This window comes from Peromyscus leucopus, chromosome 12 (assembly GCF_004664715.2).
Source record: "Peromyscus leucopus breed LL Stock chromosome 12, UCI_PerLeu_2.1, whole genome shotgun sequence".
Lineage (NCBI taxonomy): Eukaryota > Metazoa > Chordata > Mammalia > Rodentia > Cricetidae > Peromyscus > Peromyscus leucopus.
The window spans coordinates 33,980,856-34,000,483 of record NC_051073.1 but is presented as its reverse complement, the minus strand read 5'-3'; the positions used below and the strand labels follow the sequence as shown (position 1 = coordinate 34,000,483).

General features: G+C 35.8%; 1 protein-coding gene across 1 annotated transcript in view; it reads right to left on the bottom strand.

Annotated features, from left to right (window-relative positions):
• Epha3 (EPH receptor A3) overlaps nt 1-19,628 on the bottom strand; it is a 315,380-nt gene that overhangs the window by 211,951 nt on the left and 83,801 nt on the right. The window contains exon 3 of the mRNA XM_037209666.1: nt 12,011-12,671. Coding sequence (XP_037065561.1) covers nt 12,011-12,671 — 661 coding nt within the window. The remainder of the gene's footprint in view (nt 1-12,010; nt 12,672-19,628) is intronic.

Sequence of the window (19,628 nt, the reverse complement as noted above, 5' to 3'; positions counted from 1 at the left end):
AAAATAACCCATACTAGCATTTGGCTTGCTGTTATTTCCTTAAAATCTGAGGGCTCCTCTGGGGATAGGGCGTTTCTCTGGTTTGCTTACTATGCATTTCTCGGAATATTTGGTGTAGAAGTTAGCATAACTTTTGTTGGGGGAAAGAAGGCAATGTTGAAATATTTTACTCTATAGCAATGGAATTGTCTTCCTGAGAGTTTAGCAACAAGTCTTCAGGAATCTTTAGACAGCATTCAAAATTGGTATACTCTTGTTCTTAGGAGCAGTATGCTTGCACTTGTATCATGTACAAAGACTGAGAATAAGAAATATACTCTTCTCGCACTACATAAATTTTACATGTTAATCACCTCAATATTCTACAGTGACTTTGATACCTCATGACTGATCATTTGAAGATTTCATCATACATATGGCTATGTGAAATTATAGAAAATAGGTCTCAAGCACTGATTCACATATATATTCTTTTGTAGTAGCTACCAGAGTAGAGCAGTAGTCTTTCCTAACCTGTTATATACTCAAATTTGCTTATGAATTTCACATTTTGCTTCCTTATTCATTAATTTGAACATTCTTTGTTGAAACTTTCACATTTGGGGTCTTTCAATATTGAATATTTTTGCATTGTTTTTATTTCTTCTTAGTTTATTCAATGTGTGTATATAAGTGTACATGTAGTATATTGTGTGATGCATGTACACATGTGTTTGCACATGCAAATTTGGAAGAAGAGGAAAACATTGGTTATTGTGGTAGTTTGAATAAGAATGACCCCCATAGGCTCATAGATTTGAATGCTTGGTCATTGAGCGTGGCACTACTTGGTAGAGAATAGGTCTAGCCCCTCGCTGATGCCTTTAGATCGGGGTGTAGAACTCTAATCAATCGTGTCTGTCTGCATGCTGCTGTGCTCCCCATAATACTCTCTGCCAAGAGGATCATGGACTACTTTTCTGAAACTGTAAGGAATCCCCAGTTAAATGATTTCTTTTTATAAGAGTTACCATGGTCATAGTATATCTTCACAGCAATAGAATAGTCTTCCTCTCTTCTTTGTCCCCTTGAGACAACCTCTCAAGCCTGATCCTTTGGTCTTCATTCCCATAGTGCTAAGGGTTACTGGTGCATTAGACTGTGCTAACATTATAGGTGGGTGCTAGGATTTAAACCCAGGTCTTAGTGCTTTCATAATAAGCACTTTTATCCACTGAACCATCCCCACAGTCCTTGACTATTTCATGATACAGAAAGTCTGTATCTAAAGGTGTGGTGGTTCTGAGTTCCATGATTACTTTTCACTGGGACCCCAGGCATTCTCTCACATGTATGTCTGTTTGAAACTGAAATTGTGATTGTTTCTCCAAAGAAAGATCAATAGCTCTACACTGCAGTATTGACAATAGGAATATGATCAAATTTTACTTTTTAATGATATGTTCCCAAGTCATGCATCTGTATTCAGGTCTACCTGCAAACCAGATGTATTGTATGCATCCTTGAAGATAAGACACCACAGCAAAAGAGCATGCAAACGGCATTTCTTAGCACCTTATACTTTCCAAGTGGCTCTTATTTGAAAAATACTGTCATCAAATGTTATCATAAGTTATCCTTCTCTTCACAATTGTTCTCTATTAATGTTCAGTGCCAGCTGCCACAGCTGTAAGGTTAACCCTCATTAGCTCTTGAAAGTGCTACCCTGGAACTAATGAGGGATTGTCAAAACTCTAAACACAGGCAGAATTGTAGGGGAGAAACCACAGGGGACAAGGTGGTAAGCATTCGGTGAACATGGATGGACAAAAGCAGCCTTTGTGAAACACTTACCAACACATTTAACAGACTCCAAGAACCTGAAAGGGAGAAAAAGACAACACTCCCCATTTCATTTACATGTTGTTTGATTTCCCTTACTTTGGAAAAATGTTGGTTTTAGATCAATAAATTGGAATATATATTTATTAACTTGCATTTATAATTGTTACATGTTTTCACAAGAGTTTGCAGTGCATTTTGCATGATATAGAATATGGGATATTTGATAATATATTAATAGTTATAAAGTGCAACAAATAAAATCCACATGTCCTTTACAAAAGTCGAGCAAGACTACATTTCATAAAACATATTTAGAGAAATGGCATTCAGCAAATTAAAAACAATGAAGTCTATTTATATAAAGTTGATTGAGCTAAATCAAAGAAATATCAACACTTTTTACAGGTTCAGTTAGGTTTAATAGTAAATTATTGTGGCACTTCCATGAGTTACCAGATAAAGTATGATACATCAACTTATGTATTTTTATATTCAACATAACCCTTATTCAGCATCTCAAAAAGAGTTGTTATATCATTTTTTTTGGAAAGGTGTAAGCACTTTACAGATGAGTCAATATCTGACAGATATTCAGAGAATGTTTTACAGAATAATATTATAATAGAAACAATTTGTTTCAAGTACAGAAGAAGTACTTTCCCTTCTAAACTGAAGTAATTTTAGTCACAGAGGCTTACCCCAGAGGACACTGTCCCTGCATGTTTGATTCATAACTCACAATGGTCTCTCAAGAAACAAACTTCCCAATATTCCAATTACTCATGCTTCCCAAAGACCACACATTTGCTAGTGAAGATTTACTTCAATTGCTATTTGTACCTTTGAATCCTGGATCAGAAGAGGCATTTAAAGCCCTGAGAATTTTGTATATTGATAATAGTAACCAGAGCAGTAGTGGTGATAATAATAGAAGATGACAATGAAAAACAGAGCTTGGTTTTCACAAAGAGATAGTACCCAGAAATTCTACAAGTGATATCTGTGTTTTGTGTTAGACCTCAGGAAAAAATACTTAAAGAAGGACCCTTACAATCATTTCTAGGTTGGAATAAAGAAGGTCTATCTTACTCTTTTTATCTCTGAGTTGATAACATGTAGTTAACGCTAATCCACACACAGTGAAAAATCCACATTTTCCTAAAACAAGAATCTTAGTTGCAACTGTATGCTGGATGTTTGATATCAGCACAGCAAATAAAAATTACTTCCAAGCCTGATGAATTGAGCTCTGTTCCTGGAACCCACATGATGCTAGGAGAGAAGCAACTTCTGCAATTTGTTCTCTGAGCTCCATGGGCACACTGTTGCACACTCATGCGTGCACACACACACACACACACACACACACACACACACACACAGAAAGAGAGAGGGGGCGGGGGCTAAAGAAACAAATGAAAACATTTTTAAAAGCACTGTTTAATGCTCCTAACATATGTAGAACTCCTAATGAATTTTATGATTATTTATAGTCTTCATTGCTAATCCTTGAGTCAGTATGGATTTTTTTGAACAGCTGGATCAAGATTCACCTTCCCAACTATAACCATGATTATGTATCTCCTACATATGTTTGCAATTAAGTTATCTCTGACTACTTTAAAAATATCATTTGTAGTCTATAAAGAAGAACGAATTCACAGATCTTTCTAGTATCTTAAACATGCATGTCTATGGTTGAAATGTATACTGTTTGTCTATAGCAAGACTAAAGAATTGAATCATGATACCATAAGGAATCACAAATCAAATACACTCCCTTCTGTTTATTTGAAAAAAATTTTACTTAATTACTTTATAGGTAGTGACATAATTTGATTGGAGATTTTCAGAACTGTCACATAGTAATTCTTGTAAGATCACTTGGCACATATATCCCAGAACTTTCAGCTTCTCCACAATCTTTTTAATATTTAAGGAACTGCATATATAGATTATCCAAAATGAGGAAAGCCATTCCTTCACAGCCAAGTCAACCCATTCAACACATATCTCCTTTCCTTCTTGATTTCTGAGTTGCATGATTCTTTCAAAAAAAGGTCATTAAGTACAACCCACCCCTTAGAAAAACCTATTAGGACATTAGCATACTATAACAGTAGGATTAATGTTTTTGAAGATTAAATATCTTGCAAATTATGGCATACTTTAAATTGCGTTGTTGTGCTTCTTTACTTGTTTCTTAAACTATATTGTCTTACATCAGTTGAAGTCTCTGTTTCTGAATAGGCAATAGAAAAAAAGTCCACCTTTAAATTAATGGAATATTTGAAACAATTTCTTGAAAAGGCTCATGCTATTTAAAAAAAATGCAGTAGGTCAAATAGAATATGGGAAAATCCCAAAGTGACTAGTGTTTACAAGAAGAAAGAGAAAAGTTGACAAAAATGATATGAAGATGGTAAGGAAATATGTTGCAGTGGGGCAGGAAGATTTAGAAAATTGGAGTGCAGTAGCCAAGCACTCTACCACTGAGCTACATCCCAGGCAAACCATAAACCTCTGCTGAAAGGAAAAACAAGCTGTTTGAGAGGTGAACAATGAAGGGATGATAATAAACACAAGTAAATAAATTCATTGATAATATTTCTCTTGTCAAGATCATTAAAAGATAACAAAAAGATTACCAAATGGGGGTTATCTTATTCAAGTCATGAAACAGATTGAAACAAGAAAGAGAGGAAAGCTAACACATTTCAGAGATGCTGACTGGAGACACTAATGATGTGTATCTTTAATATACTGCTGGATATGACATAATGAGCTGAGCAAGATCTTTATTGGCCGTCTCATGGTATTTCCATTTGTGGATGAAGAACTAAAAGATCAAATTGTTTTGTCAAAAACTTAGCAAGTAACATTTCTCACACACTTGCTAGTGACAAGGACCTTTTGCTAACTAGAACAATTAAATGCAAGTTGAGCCTCAAGGACTGGCTTGCTGAAGTTTGAGCTTCAAGTTAATGTTCCAATAACTTGTTACATAAATTTGCGAGAAGACATATGATCCCAAATAAATCAAGTTATAACTATTACAAAGCTGTCATAACACATCTGTTTAATTTCCTATCTGAAAACTTATTTATATTATTCGTTACTAGCAGCATAAATAAATTCACTGACTTGAAGGATTATAGGTAATTAAATATTAAAGACAAAGAAAAGTAGGGAGCTATATTCTTAAACACATGAAAGATCTGAATAAGTCAAGATAAATCCTTGCATTATAAATAATGTAATTCTCATGTTAAAAGGAATAGAGGAGGATTCAATGCTGTGAGAACTGTGTAAACAAAAGGGATAAAAGTTGCAAGTGTTAGTAGTTTTCAAAAGGTACTAGCTCTTCACTGGATACAGGCATAAATTTAGCATTACTAATTTTTATAAAAAATAAGATAATACTTATTAAATACACGAAATTTAAAAATACTGAAAATACCATAATTTCTTCATATCATCTATCTGTTACTCTTTAATGGCACTTTAGATGTGTCTTTGTTTTGCTGATTGTACATGTATCTGGCCTAATAATAGACAAAGACTACATAAAATCCATGTTTTTATTTGCATGGTTTAGTGAAGAGCCTGGATAAACAATGTGAACTAAGTTCTCCTCAGAACTTATATGCTAGGATTGCATAGTTGACAGAAACTACTACACAGTTATTTTCATCCTATCAGTTTGCAGTGGAGAATCACTGTTAGTTTCTTACAGATTCTGGAAAGACAGTGTTGAAAAGATATTTATAGTCTTTATCCTCAAGGATATTCCTCTCTGGAAATTATGGGAAAGTTTTTTTTTTCTCAATTTATTCAACTACCAAAGCATTTCGAAGCTCTAGACAGTGCCTATGGCTGTGTGCACAGACTCAAAAGCACTAAAAATATTTCAGTGAAGTCTTTGCTTTTGTGTTTCCTCTGATCAGCACAACGAATCCTTAAATCACCCTGTACTTGAAACCTGACAGCTGCTCTAAGAGTTTCTGAGCTGGCACAGAAAAGAGTGGAGAGGGAAAGTTGGAATCTTAAGTCATCAGTAAACAAAACAATTTTGAGCAGTCATCAATAGTCTAGCTGTCTTGGAATATTATATCAAACACACTTTTCTATTAAGTTTCTAATGTGGTAAAGCATGGAATAAAGTTAACATTTCACAATTAGAGTGCAGATAAAGCACAGAGCAACAGATTCCTCAGTGACAGTAATAAGGTATTTGGTACACTAAGTCTAAACAAATTTTGTGTGAGCTGGAATATTTATAGTAACCTTCTGCTATCTGCTTCAAATGGCATTAATTGATCATATAAAAATCCATTAGCATTTTCATTTTTTTTTTCAAAATAAAACTGAAGTAGATAATACAGTTCATTAGCAGGGATTAAAAAGGTGTGTGTGTGTGGGGGGGGGGGTAGCCATGTCTTTCCCTGGAATCAATGCAAAATATCCCACACCTTCAATTTATAAAAGGAAAAGAAAAAAATGGTGAAGATTTATGCTGCTATGTAAGAGATAACCAAGTGCTGAACAAAACCAGATGATATTGTTTTATAAAATTATATCATCATTTGGGTATTCAAATATATCCATTTTATTTTTATTTATACATTTGTTTTTATTATTTTGGAATGCTGGAGTTTAAAGCTGAAGCCTTGTGCATAGTAGGATAACTTTCTAGCACTGAGTTAGTAATCTATCCAAGATCTATCATGAAGCCAGATAAAGTTTAAATTATGTACATTGCAAATGAAAAGAGATACAGTGATTTCTTCTTTTGTTAAATGGCAGTCATGACTGATTTAAACAGAGAGGATATGCTAGAGGAATTTCTAGAAAGCCAAAATGATGTATGACTTCTTACCTTCCTTATTCATCCCCACCTTACTCATCATCTTATGCCAAGGCTGGTCCTTCATAAGGGCATCTATTGCCCACATTAATTGCAATAAGCGTTCTTTATCCTCTAGACTACATATTTCCTGTTTTCTTACTTTTCTTGGCAAGCAACTATTGAAAGGTTTTTATTGCCAATATTTCCTTCCTATCTTACTCTCTGCCTCTACATAATGACTAAAGTATAAAGGTACACCATTTCCTCTGTTTTTCTGGATTTTATCTCTTGGTCTCAAACAAAGGAATAAGGACAGGATCCAAAACAAGAAAGTTTTTTCCTAATGAGAGGCAGAAAGGGAGTTGATCTGGAGGGGAGGGGAGGTAAGGAGGAACTGAAAGGAATAGAGAGAGGGAAAACTATAATCAGGATATATTGTATGAGAAAAGAATCCATTTTCAATAAAAAGAAAAAAGATGGAGGATCAACTACATAACATTGCATCTTATTGCAGAGGGGATTACTGTCTTGTAACTTTTCTCCCACAGGAATGCCTGTTTCCACATTAGCAACAAAAGCTCACTTCCCAGAGTTCTTTTTAATTGATTTATTTTTTATTGGCTCTTTAATTCTTGAGGCAGGATCTGATACCATAGCCCAGCCTCACCTGAAGCTCACACTGTAGCTCTGGCTGTCCTTGTACTCATAGCAGTTAACCTGCCATGAGCTCCTGAGTACTGGGATTACAGATGTGAGCACTACATTGAGCTATTATTTATGTCTTCAATAATTTAATTGAAATTCTATTTTCTTTCATAGGCAGCTCCAATCATTTTTAAAGATAGATACATATTTTAATTTTAAGGATTTGTCTTTGTGTGTGTGTGCATGGCACATGTGCATGCAGAGGCCAGAACAGGGAGTTGGATATCCTGATGCTGTAGTTACAGGTGGTTATAAGATGCCTAGCATGGGTACTGGGAACAAAACTCTGCAAGAGCAGCAAGCACTCTTAATTACTGACCCATCTATCTCTTCAGCACCAACAGACACATTTTTTAGTACAAAACAAATTAATTCATCAATGATGATATTTGTCTTTTGATTTTTATTCCAATATTCAACCCTGAACTTAGCACATCTTAATGACTCAATAAATGTTTAATTAAATTCATGTTCAAGTGATACAGCCTGATAATTTTAAATAATACAGGAAAAGTATATTATTGTAAAAATATAAATTATGTACATTAAAATTCCGTACATAGAATTTTGCCTCTGGAGAATGCTAATTTTATTATTTCTATGCATTGTTTGAAAACTGATGGATGTGTTTGTTGAATACAAAACGTTTTTATCAGTGTAATTTTCCTATCAAGTAGAAATTGTCACATTTTCATCATTTAGATCACTGAACATTAAGTGTCCTAATTATCTGTCTAGATTGGGAAAATAATTGACATATCAGATTAGCTATGTTAGGAAATGGCCTAGAAATGAAATTTGAACTTTTCTAAATGTGTTACTGTGACAAAGACTCAACAAACAAACAAACAAAAATAAATAAATAAACCACTCTCATGTGTCTTCTGCAGGTTTTTGGGATTTCAGCATAATGATGTAATAACAAATGGGAACTCTGTCCTCTGGAGTATGTAAGATTCATTAAAGACAACTCTTTCTTTTCTTGCTATTCCAAAAGTTTCTAAGCAAAATAACAATGAGTCTAAAACCAACACAAAGCCATCTCATAATTAATTAGCAATTTTTATGTTTAATTTTGAAATCCATATTAATCTCTTCCTCTTCTATAGTGGCAAAACTCATTGTACACAGGGTAGAAGATTAATTGGTCTGTCTTACATCAAAATTACTAATTTATGTGTCTCTCATTCTAAGGAGACTGTGAGCTCCTGGAAGGTAGATACAGTGACTCATACATCTGCATTTCTCCCTTGTCCGGCATATTACTGTTTTTCACTAATAGACTATGGGGAATACTCAATGAATTTCTCATTTCACAGACTATTTTGCAAGTGTAAGATTCTTGATAAGCTGCAAATTTAAATTTTCTTTGTTGTCACCCAGACATAGCTTATGGAATCCCCCAAAAATGATCTTTTCAGTAACAATTCATCCTTAAAATTCTGAAAACAAAATAGAAATAAACAGATGCATATAAGGCTTATAGTAGATTCTTGATGACTTTGTACAAATTCGGGGGGGGGGCTTATTTCCTTCAAAATACTCCCATACAATATGTACACTTGTATTTCCCCTTTTTCTGTCACCATTAAGCAAAATGGCAAGAAAGAAGTTTGTGCTAACATTGAGACCTTAGCCTTTGGGTCCAGCCAGCCTGGTTGCCTATCTCAATTTCAATACTAATGCATTGAGGTTTAAAGGCAAGGTGTGAATTTCAAAACAAAAACAGGCTAGAGGGATGGCTTAGTGTTTAAGAGCACTGGCTGCTCTTCCAGAATCCTGGGTTGAATTCCCAGTGCCTCCAGGCTGAGCCACAATTGCCTGTAACTCCAGTTCCATATGATCTGTCATTCTATGGGAACGAGGCATGCACATTGGGTATAAATATACATGTAAATAATAATGATATGAGAATAATAATAATAATAAATTAAAAATAAAAGCAACTAATGTTATTAATATTAAGCGCAAACAGTATAGACTTGCTAGGTTATTTTGAGATATAAATAAAATAGGTCATTGGCATTTCTTAGGAGAGTAGCTCAGTGTCTGTAATGTAGTAAGTGGCTAATGCAAAAGAAATTCTTTGAAATTTTAATATCCTAAAAATGAAGTAGATGTCTAGTAAATATTTGTAAACTGAACAGTTTTTTCTTTTTGGGATAGTCCTTCATGATTTTATTTGATATTAGATTTTACAAATACCATATATCATAAGCAAATACCCTATTGAAAAAAAAAAACAGAATTCAAATGGAATATAAAGATTTTTCTCCAATACTGAATCTCAGTAAAGTGTAATTATACATTTTTTTATTTTAGAACTTATAAAACCATTTTAATAATGCCATAATTATCGCATTTTTCTGAACAATACATTGAAATATGATGCTAGAGTGTACAATTTGTGCTTATTTAATACATTTGAGTTTAAACAATTTTCTGTATAAGTGAATGTGCTCAAGGATGTAGTGTTGCCCATGAGTGGATATGTGGAAGCCAGAGATTAATATTGCATATCATCCTCTACTGCTCTCCATAGTTTTTTTGTTTGCTTGGTTGGTTGGTTGGATTTTTCTTTTCTTTATTTTCCTTTCTTCCTTCTTTTTCTTTTGTTCTTTCTTTCTTTCTTTCTTTCTTTCTTTCTTTCTTTCTTTCTTTCTTTCTTTCCTTCTTTCTTTCTTTCTTTCTTTTCTTTCTTTCTTTCTTTCTTTCTTTCTTTCTTTCTTTCTTTCTTTCTTTCTAAGAGAATTCTTTCAAAGAACACAGAACTTGCTGATTTGACTAGACTGGCTGATGACCAAGCTCTAGGATCTAAGGCTTCCTTTCTTCCCTGTATCAGCACTGGGGCTACATGTGAATACCACCACATATGGCTTTTATGTGAATGCCAGAGATCTAAGTCAGGTCTTCATGCCTGCACAAATAGTGCTTGACCCACTCTGCCACCCTGCCAGTCCCTTATCTAGTAAGTTTTTATAAACCATGCCTATAGTCAAAGGAAAGGTGCTACGGTCTGTTCACGTTTTTGAAAGGACAAGCCATATAGAGAGTACTTTATTTCCTTTACTTGGGCTTCTGAACTGTGATTACTGAATGTCCATCAGTGGACCAACAGACTCTGTTCTTGTGACAGAGGCTAATAGCAAATAAAAGTGTGAAAATGAACAAAAACCACAGGACTGTGCACTAATGTTTGTCTACATATTTGTACCCTTCAAATTTAATTGATACTTTCAACACGATAAGTACAAAAATCTTACCTAATTGTAAATAAAATTTTTTGAAAGTAATAGGATTATAATGTTACATGACTGATATATACAAAATTGTATATGTTTATAATTTTATATAAAAATATATTTAAGTGACTTTTATATCAAATACACAGATTTAAAAAATAAAACTCAAGCCGGGCGGTTGTGGCACACGCCTTTAATCCTAGCACTCGGGAGGCAGAGGCAGGCGGATCTCTGTGAGTTCGAGGCCAGCCTGGTCTCCAAAGTGAGTTCCAGGAAAGGTGCAAAGCTACACAGAGAAACCCTGTCTCGAAAAACCAAAAATAAATAAATAAATAAATAAATAAATAAATAAATAAATAAATATAAATATAAAACTCAAACTATTGACAAAATTCAGGTTCTCAGATAATAAAGTATAAAATACACATAACACACAACTCAAGGGAAATATGTATAATATTTTGAGTAACAGATAATCAAAATAATGGGGAAAGATAATCTTTTTATAATTTATAATTTTCTTTTTAAAAACATTTTTGCCTATTTTCTTCATAAAATATATATGGATCAGGTTTTCCTCCTCCAACTTCTCACAGATTCTCCCTGCCTCCCTTTCCCCAGAACTTCAAGTTCTTCGCTCCCTGACTCACACCATAAAAAGTTACACCACAATTAGCAAATACAAATACATTAGCTTTGGATTTTTAAATAAAATGATTTCCTTAGAGTATTTAAAAATCCAGTTGGTAGCCAACTATCGTTGAAGAGCAGGCTATACTTTATAAATATTAAGACAATATTACTGAGCTAGGTGAACCTAGATATAGTCACCAAAATATCTAATCTTGCTTGAGCACCAAAATGTATCCACCCTCAATGTCAATAAAGGCAGATACATTCCACTTCAATTGCTACAGTTATGTCACCATCAATCATTAGCTAGCAAGAAAGCCACAAGCCTGAAAGATGGCTCAGCCTGTAAAGGTGCCTATTGTCAAGTCTGATAACCTGAGTTTGATGCCCAGGATCCAAATGTTAAAAGGAGAACTTATTATCTTAAGCTGCCCTAATACCTTTACAAAGTGCACCATTGTATGTGGGCATCCTTCCTACTAACTAAATAAATTAAAATACAATGAAAAAAATAGCACATATGACACCTCCACGGGGTGCAGCTCAGCACCCCAGAGTTACACCCATTAATATTTCACAACAGATCATGAATCAACACATCAAATGGGATAAATTTAGCATATAAATAGACTAGTAATTCTGAGCTGTGTTGTGCTGCCAAGTGAGATCAGATCAGGTTAATTTATTTTCATTACTTAATAAGAAACTCACAGGAGACAAATTCAACTGTAAAGAAAAAAGAGAAGGCTCTTCTTACCTTGGCATATGAAACCCCGTTCTTCATACCCAGCATTGCAGGTACACTTGCCAATGGGGACAAGCCATTCACCCTCTGTGCTGCAGTACATCCTGGGAGGATCCTCCTCTTTGGAATTGTTGACACAAGAGCCCCTAACCTCCACCAAAGACTGGGAGTCCATGGGTACTGTGTCTGGAAACATAGCCAGATTCTTCACTGTAAACGGGCACTTTTTGAAGTACACTCTCACAGACACCAAGGCAACGCAAGCACCAACATCTTGAAAAGCCAAATAAAACCCCTTTTTGTTGACTGGTCCCACTTCTCTAATCTCAGTGTTGAGTTTCAGAATGCGGTCCCCAAGATCCATCTGGGTGAAACTTTCATCAGCGGCAATGGTGTCAATCTTTGTAAACTGATGCTCTCGGAACTTCACACCGTGGTCATCATCAGACTCCATGTAGTACAGGTTAAAGGTCTCCTTGCAAGTCCCCAAAACCAATGGAATGCTGTTGCAGTCCCGTAGTGTGAACTTGAGCTCCACATAGATCTTCTGAGCTGAGTTTCTGGGGACCCAGTTTGTCCTCAGCCAATTATTTTGGCTGTGGTCCATGACATTGCACACCTGGTAAGTCCTGATGGGTGTGTAATGTTCATCAACACCACTGATCTCTTCCCACTGAAGCATCAAAGCAAAAAGAGAGAGACAGAATTAGTGAGGTAAGTGTAATGCTGGCACCCACCGGACAAAAGCACCAAGGCAAATGAACTCGCAAAAACAGCATAAACAAAAATTTGATGCTATACATTTGAGAGATCTGTGGACCAACTCCTAACCTTCTAGCATACGTTTATTATTGGCAAGCCTTGGGAATTTAGTGCCAAAAAGCAGTTCATAATTGAATGAATACATTTGCCTTGCACTGTAAGCTTTTAGATAGTCAGGAAATGGCCACTGGGCAAGTCATTATGTGTAGCCAAAGGCTGCAGGATGAAAACCTGGAATAAATGGTGAATAGTGATTCACATCAAAGACTTGTTACAATTCTGTGTTTGGTCTGTCTCTTTTAAAAGAAAATTAAAATTCACAGTGCCTAAAATTAACTATTTTTCTTTCAAACATGATTGAAGTAAATTTGGTAGACAGTAAAAATTCAGATTAAATGATAACATTGCCATTTAGCTTCACACAAAACATGTTTAAAGATTCTCACTCATTTTGGTGGTGCCAAGCTGGGAAAATGCCAGCTTCTCCAAAATAAATACTTAGTTATTATATGTGAAAAAGAAACAGCCATATAGTGAACATTTCAGTTCTTTCTGCCTTCATTTCCATACTGGACTTTTATATGGACAGGAAAAAAGTTAATGTGCTATTATTTTATTAGTTACATTTATATTAGTATAACTTCTCTCACTATAAAAGAAGATTTTTAAAATTTTTAAGAGTTTAAAACATTGAATAACTACATTTTGTGATCATTATAATAAAGCTTGAGAAATTTAATTTAATATGATATAGCTTATATTACTCATGCTGCTAAATTTATTATGTCAGCTGCTCGAACTGTTATTCCTGCGTGTGTATTTTCTATATCTCACATACAGTTTTGTTCAGACTTTTCAGGAATACTAGTCTTTAACTGAGATGCTTTTTAATTCAAAGTCTTCAATGGTTCCCAAGTGACTATGCAAAAACTTTTAAACTCTCGAAGTTTGGAATTTTAGTTTCTTCAAAAATGATCCTTACTTGTTAATTTTTAAAGAGTTCAAATAGAGAATACAAACTGTCTTTTCAATGAAAACTGTTTTACTGTTTTCAAGAGCCACATTAGATTTTCTGGCCTTTATTCTCTTGTTTATAGTGTAATTAGATTGGAATATGTTTTTCTTCCTCCATGACATTAATAACCCTATTATTCTTAGAAAATGTCACACATTAGACATCATATTTATTTGTAAGATTCATCAAGTGTTCTAAGATAAATTTGATTTTTTTTCTAAAGTGAAATTTTGAGTTATTTATATTTGAAATACTCTATAAAAAGATTATTGGGGAACGAATTATACATTATTTTTCATCTAATATACCCAGATATAATTCATGAGCATGAACCCATAAGAAATTATTTTTGGAGCTAGTAATGTAGTTCAGTGGTAGAATCTGGTCAGTAATATGCAAAGTTCCATGTTTGATTTGCAGCATGAAAAAAAAAGTTAGAGGATTTTTAAATTTTGGAGATTAGTCATTGTAGTGGGTTGCCATTCCAGCTTTAGTCTGGAAGTTCCAACCCCCATTGAGGCTTCAGTAACTGTTATGCCTACAAGGCAGGGCCAAGAGAGGGCCCTGAAGATCCTGATGCGCCGCCCTCTCTTGGTTCCTGCTTTGTAGGCGTGATAGTTACCGAAGCCTCAATGGGGGTTAGAACTTCCAGATCAAAGCTGGAACGGCTAATTACTACAAGTCATTGTAGTATACATTTTAATTGTACTCTTAAATTTATCATCAAGAAGAAAACTGAAGGAGATAAAGGGAATAAAAAGGGAGAAATCACAAAGTATCCTTATTTTCAGATGATATGATAATATTAATACGTAACTCTAAATATTCCACCAGAAACTCCTACAGCTGGTAAACAGTTTCAACATAGTAGCTGGATGCAAAATGTACACACAAAAAAATCAGCAGACCTCCTATTTACAAATAACAAACTGACTCAGAAAGAAATCAGGGAAACAACACTTTTTACAAAAATCTTTAATAATATAAAATATCTTTGGGTAACTCAAGTCAAGCAAATGAAAGCATGGTATTGGCACAAAAAAACAGACAAGTTGATCAGAGGAGTAAAAATGAAGACTCAGGCATGAATCCACACACCAATGGACACCTGATTTTTGCTAAAGAAGCCAGTAACACATACCAGAAAAAGACAGCTTCTTCATCAAGTGGTGCTGGTCAAACTTGATGGCTACATGAAAAAGAATCCTAATATGTCCATACTTCTTACCCTGCACAAAACTCAACTCCAAATGGATAAAAGACCTCAACATAAAACCAAATACATCGAACCTGTTAGAAGAGAATGTGGGGTATAACCTTGAACTCATTGGCATGGGAAAAGACTTTCTGAACATGATACTATTAGCACAGACACTAAGATCAACAATTAATAAATAGAACCTAATGAATCTGAAAATTTTCTGTATGGCAAAGTGCCCTATATTTTGGATAAAGTGGCTGCTTACAGAAGGGGAAAAAGTTTTTTTTTTTTGTTTTTTTTTTTACCAACTACATAATATCCAAAATGTATAAACAACTCAAAAAATTAGGTATCAAGAAAATAAATAACCCAATTTAAAAATGGGGTACAGATATGAAGAGAATTCTCAAAAGGAAACTCAAATGTTTGTTTATGAAATTTAGTCATTTGGGATATCCCAAACAAAACTACTTTGAGATTTCATGTTGCACTTGTTAGAATGGCCAAGATCAATAAAAAATGTGACAGCTCATCTTAGCATGGTTGTGAAATAAGGGGAACACTCTTCCATGGCTGGTGGAGATGCAAGCATCTACAGCCAGCATGGAAATTAGTGTGGTGGTTCTTCTGAAAGATGGAAATGGATCTACCTCAACATCCAGCTATACTATTGTTGGGCAATTACCCAAAGGATATTTGACCCTACCACCAGGACATTTGTTCAATGATGTTCACTGCAGCTCTACTCATAGTAGCCCATAACTGGAAACAACCAAGATGCTCCTCAACAGAAAATGGATAAAAAAAATGTGGTACATTGCACAATGGAATGTTACACAGGCATTAAAAAAATAAAATCGTAAAAACTGCAGGCAAATGGATGGAACTAGAAAAGATCACCCTGAGTGAGGGTAACCAGACCCAGAAAGACAAATATGATGTGTCTTCACTTATATGTGGATATTAGCTGTCAATTCTATGATATCTAAGCTACAATCTCCAGAACCACAGAAGTTAAGTATACAGCAAGGGTCTAGGGATGCACAGATAGATCCTCCTAGGAAAGGAAAATAGAACATGTAGTTATGGATGGTTGTAGGAAGGACTGGATTGGGTGATATGATGGAAAAGGAAGAGAAGAGATGAGTTAGTGAATGTGGGAGAGAGATGACTAAGGTTAAGGGTACATTCTGCAGATATAGCTAACCAATAAAAATTAGGTGATTGCGTCCTATAATAGCTATACAATCTGAAGGAGATCTAAAAGAAATCCCCAGTTGGTCATCTCTTGTCACCAAAAGAACAATTTGAGTACTTTGGGAAATTGGGGGTATTACCTAATTGAGTTGTTGGCGAAAAGGGGACCCTCTGGATACCACCAACATAACAAATGAGGATGTTGCAAAGACGTATAGCATGCCTACTTGACGTCACACTGCAAAGCTCCATCATCCTAAAACAAGCACACAAACACAACATATTGAATGTGAAGAGGTTGAGCTGAGCATCATAGTAGACTTTACCGTCTACTACCTAGAGTCTTGGCTACAGGAGCATGTGATCTGCATGCTACCGAAGGATAAAGCCTATGAACTACTCTGGCCCAGCCACAAAGACATTTGATCTACAATGGCATCCTGCAAGATATGCCAAGGCAATCGTGTGCACAAAGCTTGGTGGGGTAATGACTAATAACTTGATACCTGGCTGAAGGCCTACTCCACAAGAATAAACACGTAGCTACATTGCTGCCGTCTCAGCTCGTGAAAACAACAATTTGAGACTTTACCAAGGGAGGCATAGGGCTAAACCAAAATATTACCCTTGTCTGAGTAAACAAAAATAATATATAATAATAACAACAGAACAAGCCAAACAATAAATCTATGCTATTGTCATATATCAGTGCCTTGCTCCCACCACCAAGAAGTGCTTCGAAGTTGGCAAACCTCTAGATTACTACGGCACAGTCAGACATTTATACAGAGAGTAAAAGTCCTTGCAACACTCAGCCTCTGAATGCAAGATCAAACCATGCAAGAGGCATCCCTTCCTCATGATTTCCTCAGGGAAAATCCGTCTATGTGATCTATGATATGTAGCACGATGTAATAAACTAGCGTTGTAAGAGCCACAGAGATGATGGCATGTACACCAACACAGACGAGCTATCCAAAAGTCTCCTCGCACACCTAGCGCCTCACATGCTACCCAGGGACCCACAGGGACACTAGATACTCTGTTTAGCAACGATGCACGGGGCCTTCGATCTGCTTATGCACAAAGAAGTTCTTAGAGTTGAAAGGAACAAGTCGGGCACAGTGCCCCCATCCCTAACTCAAGAAGCGTCCAATTACTATCCACTATCAAATGGAAAATTTAGTTTCCTCCAAGAGGCAAATCTCATTGGTGGTCCTCGGCACAAAAATTACAAACTTTTACAGCTTAGCTAGCAGCGTAAACAATACTACTCTCAAGGTAGCTTCACACTCAGCGCGTAGATGGGCCAATGAAAAATAATTCACTCAAGATAATGTTTTTAGTCTCACGACCATTGGCCCTCCAGAATTTCCATGGGTGTGTACGTTTTATTTCTCTGCTGAGTCTGTCACCGCATATGTGCGCTACATGAGCAGCTTTCTGGCAGCCCCTGGCCTATCAGTGTACACCTTATTCACAGCCTTGGTGCAGGGGAGAGGGGTTGTTTGGACCTGCCTCAAACTGAGTTGCATACCAGCGTGCTTCTGCTGACTTCCCCAGATGGCGAGATCTTGTTCTTGGAGTACAGTAGCGGAATGGGAGGGCTGGCGTTGGACAGAGGAAAGGCTTAGGCGCCGGCAAGAGTAGTGAGGAATGAGGGAATCTTGTGGTTTGTTTTGTATTAAACATGCATGGGATAGGACGACAATAATATCTCTGTAATTACTGCTAAGAAAAAGGAAAAGAAAGAAAAATGAATTCAGATGGCAATTTGAAGATTCCTTGCCTCGTTCACTCAGCATGTCACGGTTTATAGTCCTTTTCAGTTCTTCTCTATTCTTTTATACTTATCTTTCATTATTTTTAATATTTTTCTTAATATATTTATTTCTATACTCCTCTATTTTACCCTACAGGTTCATATAATCATATATGTTATGGTTTCTAGTTAATAGTTTTTTATGGATTCCTGAGTATTCATGAGGAGTTGAGTCTCTATTTTCTTATGCCATCTCTTGGGCTCTTACCTATGTTCTGTTTCGTCCTCTCTTGTTCCAGTTCTGATGTGTGTGTCTCTTGCTTCTTATCTTGATCATCATGATTTTTGGATTGGCCATTAGAATCCCTGTTTTTCTTTTCTGTGATGAAGGATTAGCAGACAGAAGCGTCGGATCTGCGGGGTTTAGAGGAAAATGAGGCCAGGAAACTGTGGAGGAGTACTTGGGAAAGTGTTACTGATAATCGTGCCAGTATAATACACTCCACGAGCGAAAAATATCTATCGAATAAAGGGAAAAATAAATACCAGCATTTTTTACCTTCTGACTTATTAAGCCTGATGAAGAAGATATAAACCACTTACCTCCAGAGTATTAAAATGATCCAAAACAAGATTTTTGGACCCTCTGTAGATCGTATTAAACATTGTTTCGATTTTTTTAATTTTCTCAACCTAGCAAGTATACCACAACAACAATATTGAGACAAAAACAAAAGTTATGCTATTCATTATTATTATTATTATTATATTATTGTTTTTTTCGAAAGCGAGGGTTTCTCTGTGTAGCTTATGTTGTGCATCTCTCCTGGACTCATCACTTGCGGCGAGTAGCCCAGGGCTGGGCCTTGACACTCACAGAGGCTCCCAACCTGGGCTCTGCTCACTCCCAAGTGCTGGGATTAAAAAGGCGTTGCACCACACAGCCCGCTGCACGCGGCCAAACAACAGCTTCATTTCAAAAAACCTTATAGTCGCATGAAGAATACAGCATAGGCATGAATATTTTGAGATTGAGGAACAAATTGGCAACTTCATGGTTGAATGACCGAATATAACGGTGCAACAACAGCCACATTCGGCACTAAATTATAGATAACTGTTGGACAGCGAGAGAGTGTGAAAGAATATGATTATGCATTCTTTCTCAATGATACGGCGTAGTACCAGAGTGAGCTACGCTTACATTTTTATACTTGTCGCTAGAATCAGAGAGGTGCGCTTCAGCAGAGTAAAGCGGTTTGCCACAAACACTGTACGTGAGAGCGTCCCAGGATCCAATTGAGTGCAAAGGAAGGTGAGCTGTCAAAACCACCCTGTCACAATAAGGACATCAAACCAAAATATATTAAAATGTACAATCTAACCAATAACTATCTCCGAATAAACATATTCGAATCCAATGCACTCATTGTGTACTGTGGCTTTTTATACGCGAATCTTCTCGAAGAAATTCATCGTTGCTACAGGAGGAATTCTATGTTGATATCGAGTCCTATTAAGCGTGGTATCAGGAGGGATATCTATAGTGATAAATTCACTAGGCAGGGAAAAAGCTTTAATCTTGTTACGACGCTCGAGAACATGGCTGTCGGTTTTGGCTGTTAAAATTGGTTCCTGGTGTCAATATAGTGACTCTACCTACTTCGTGACTGTAAGTCCAAGTCTGCGATCT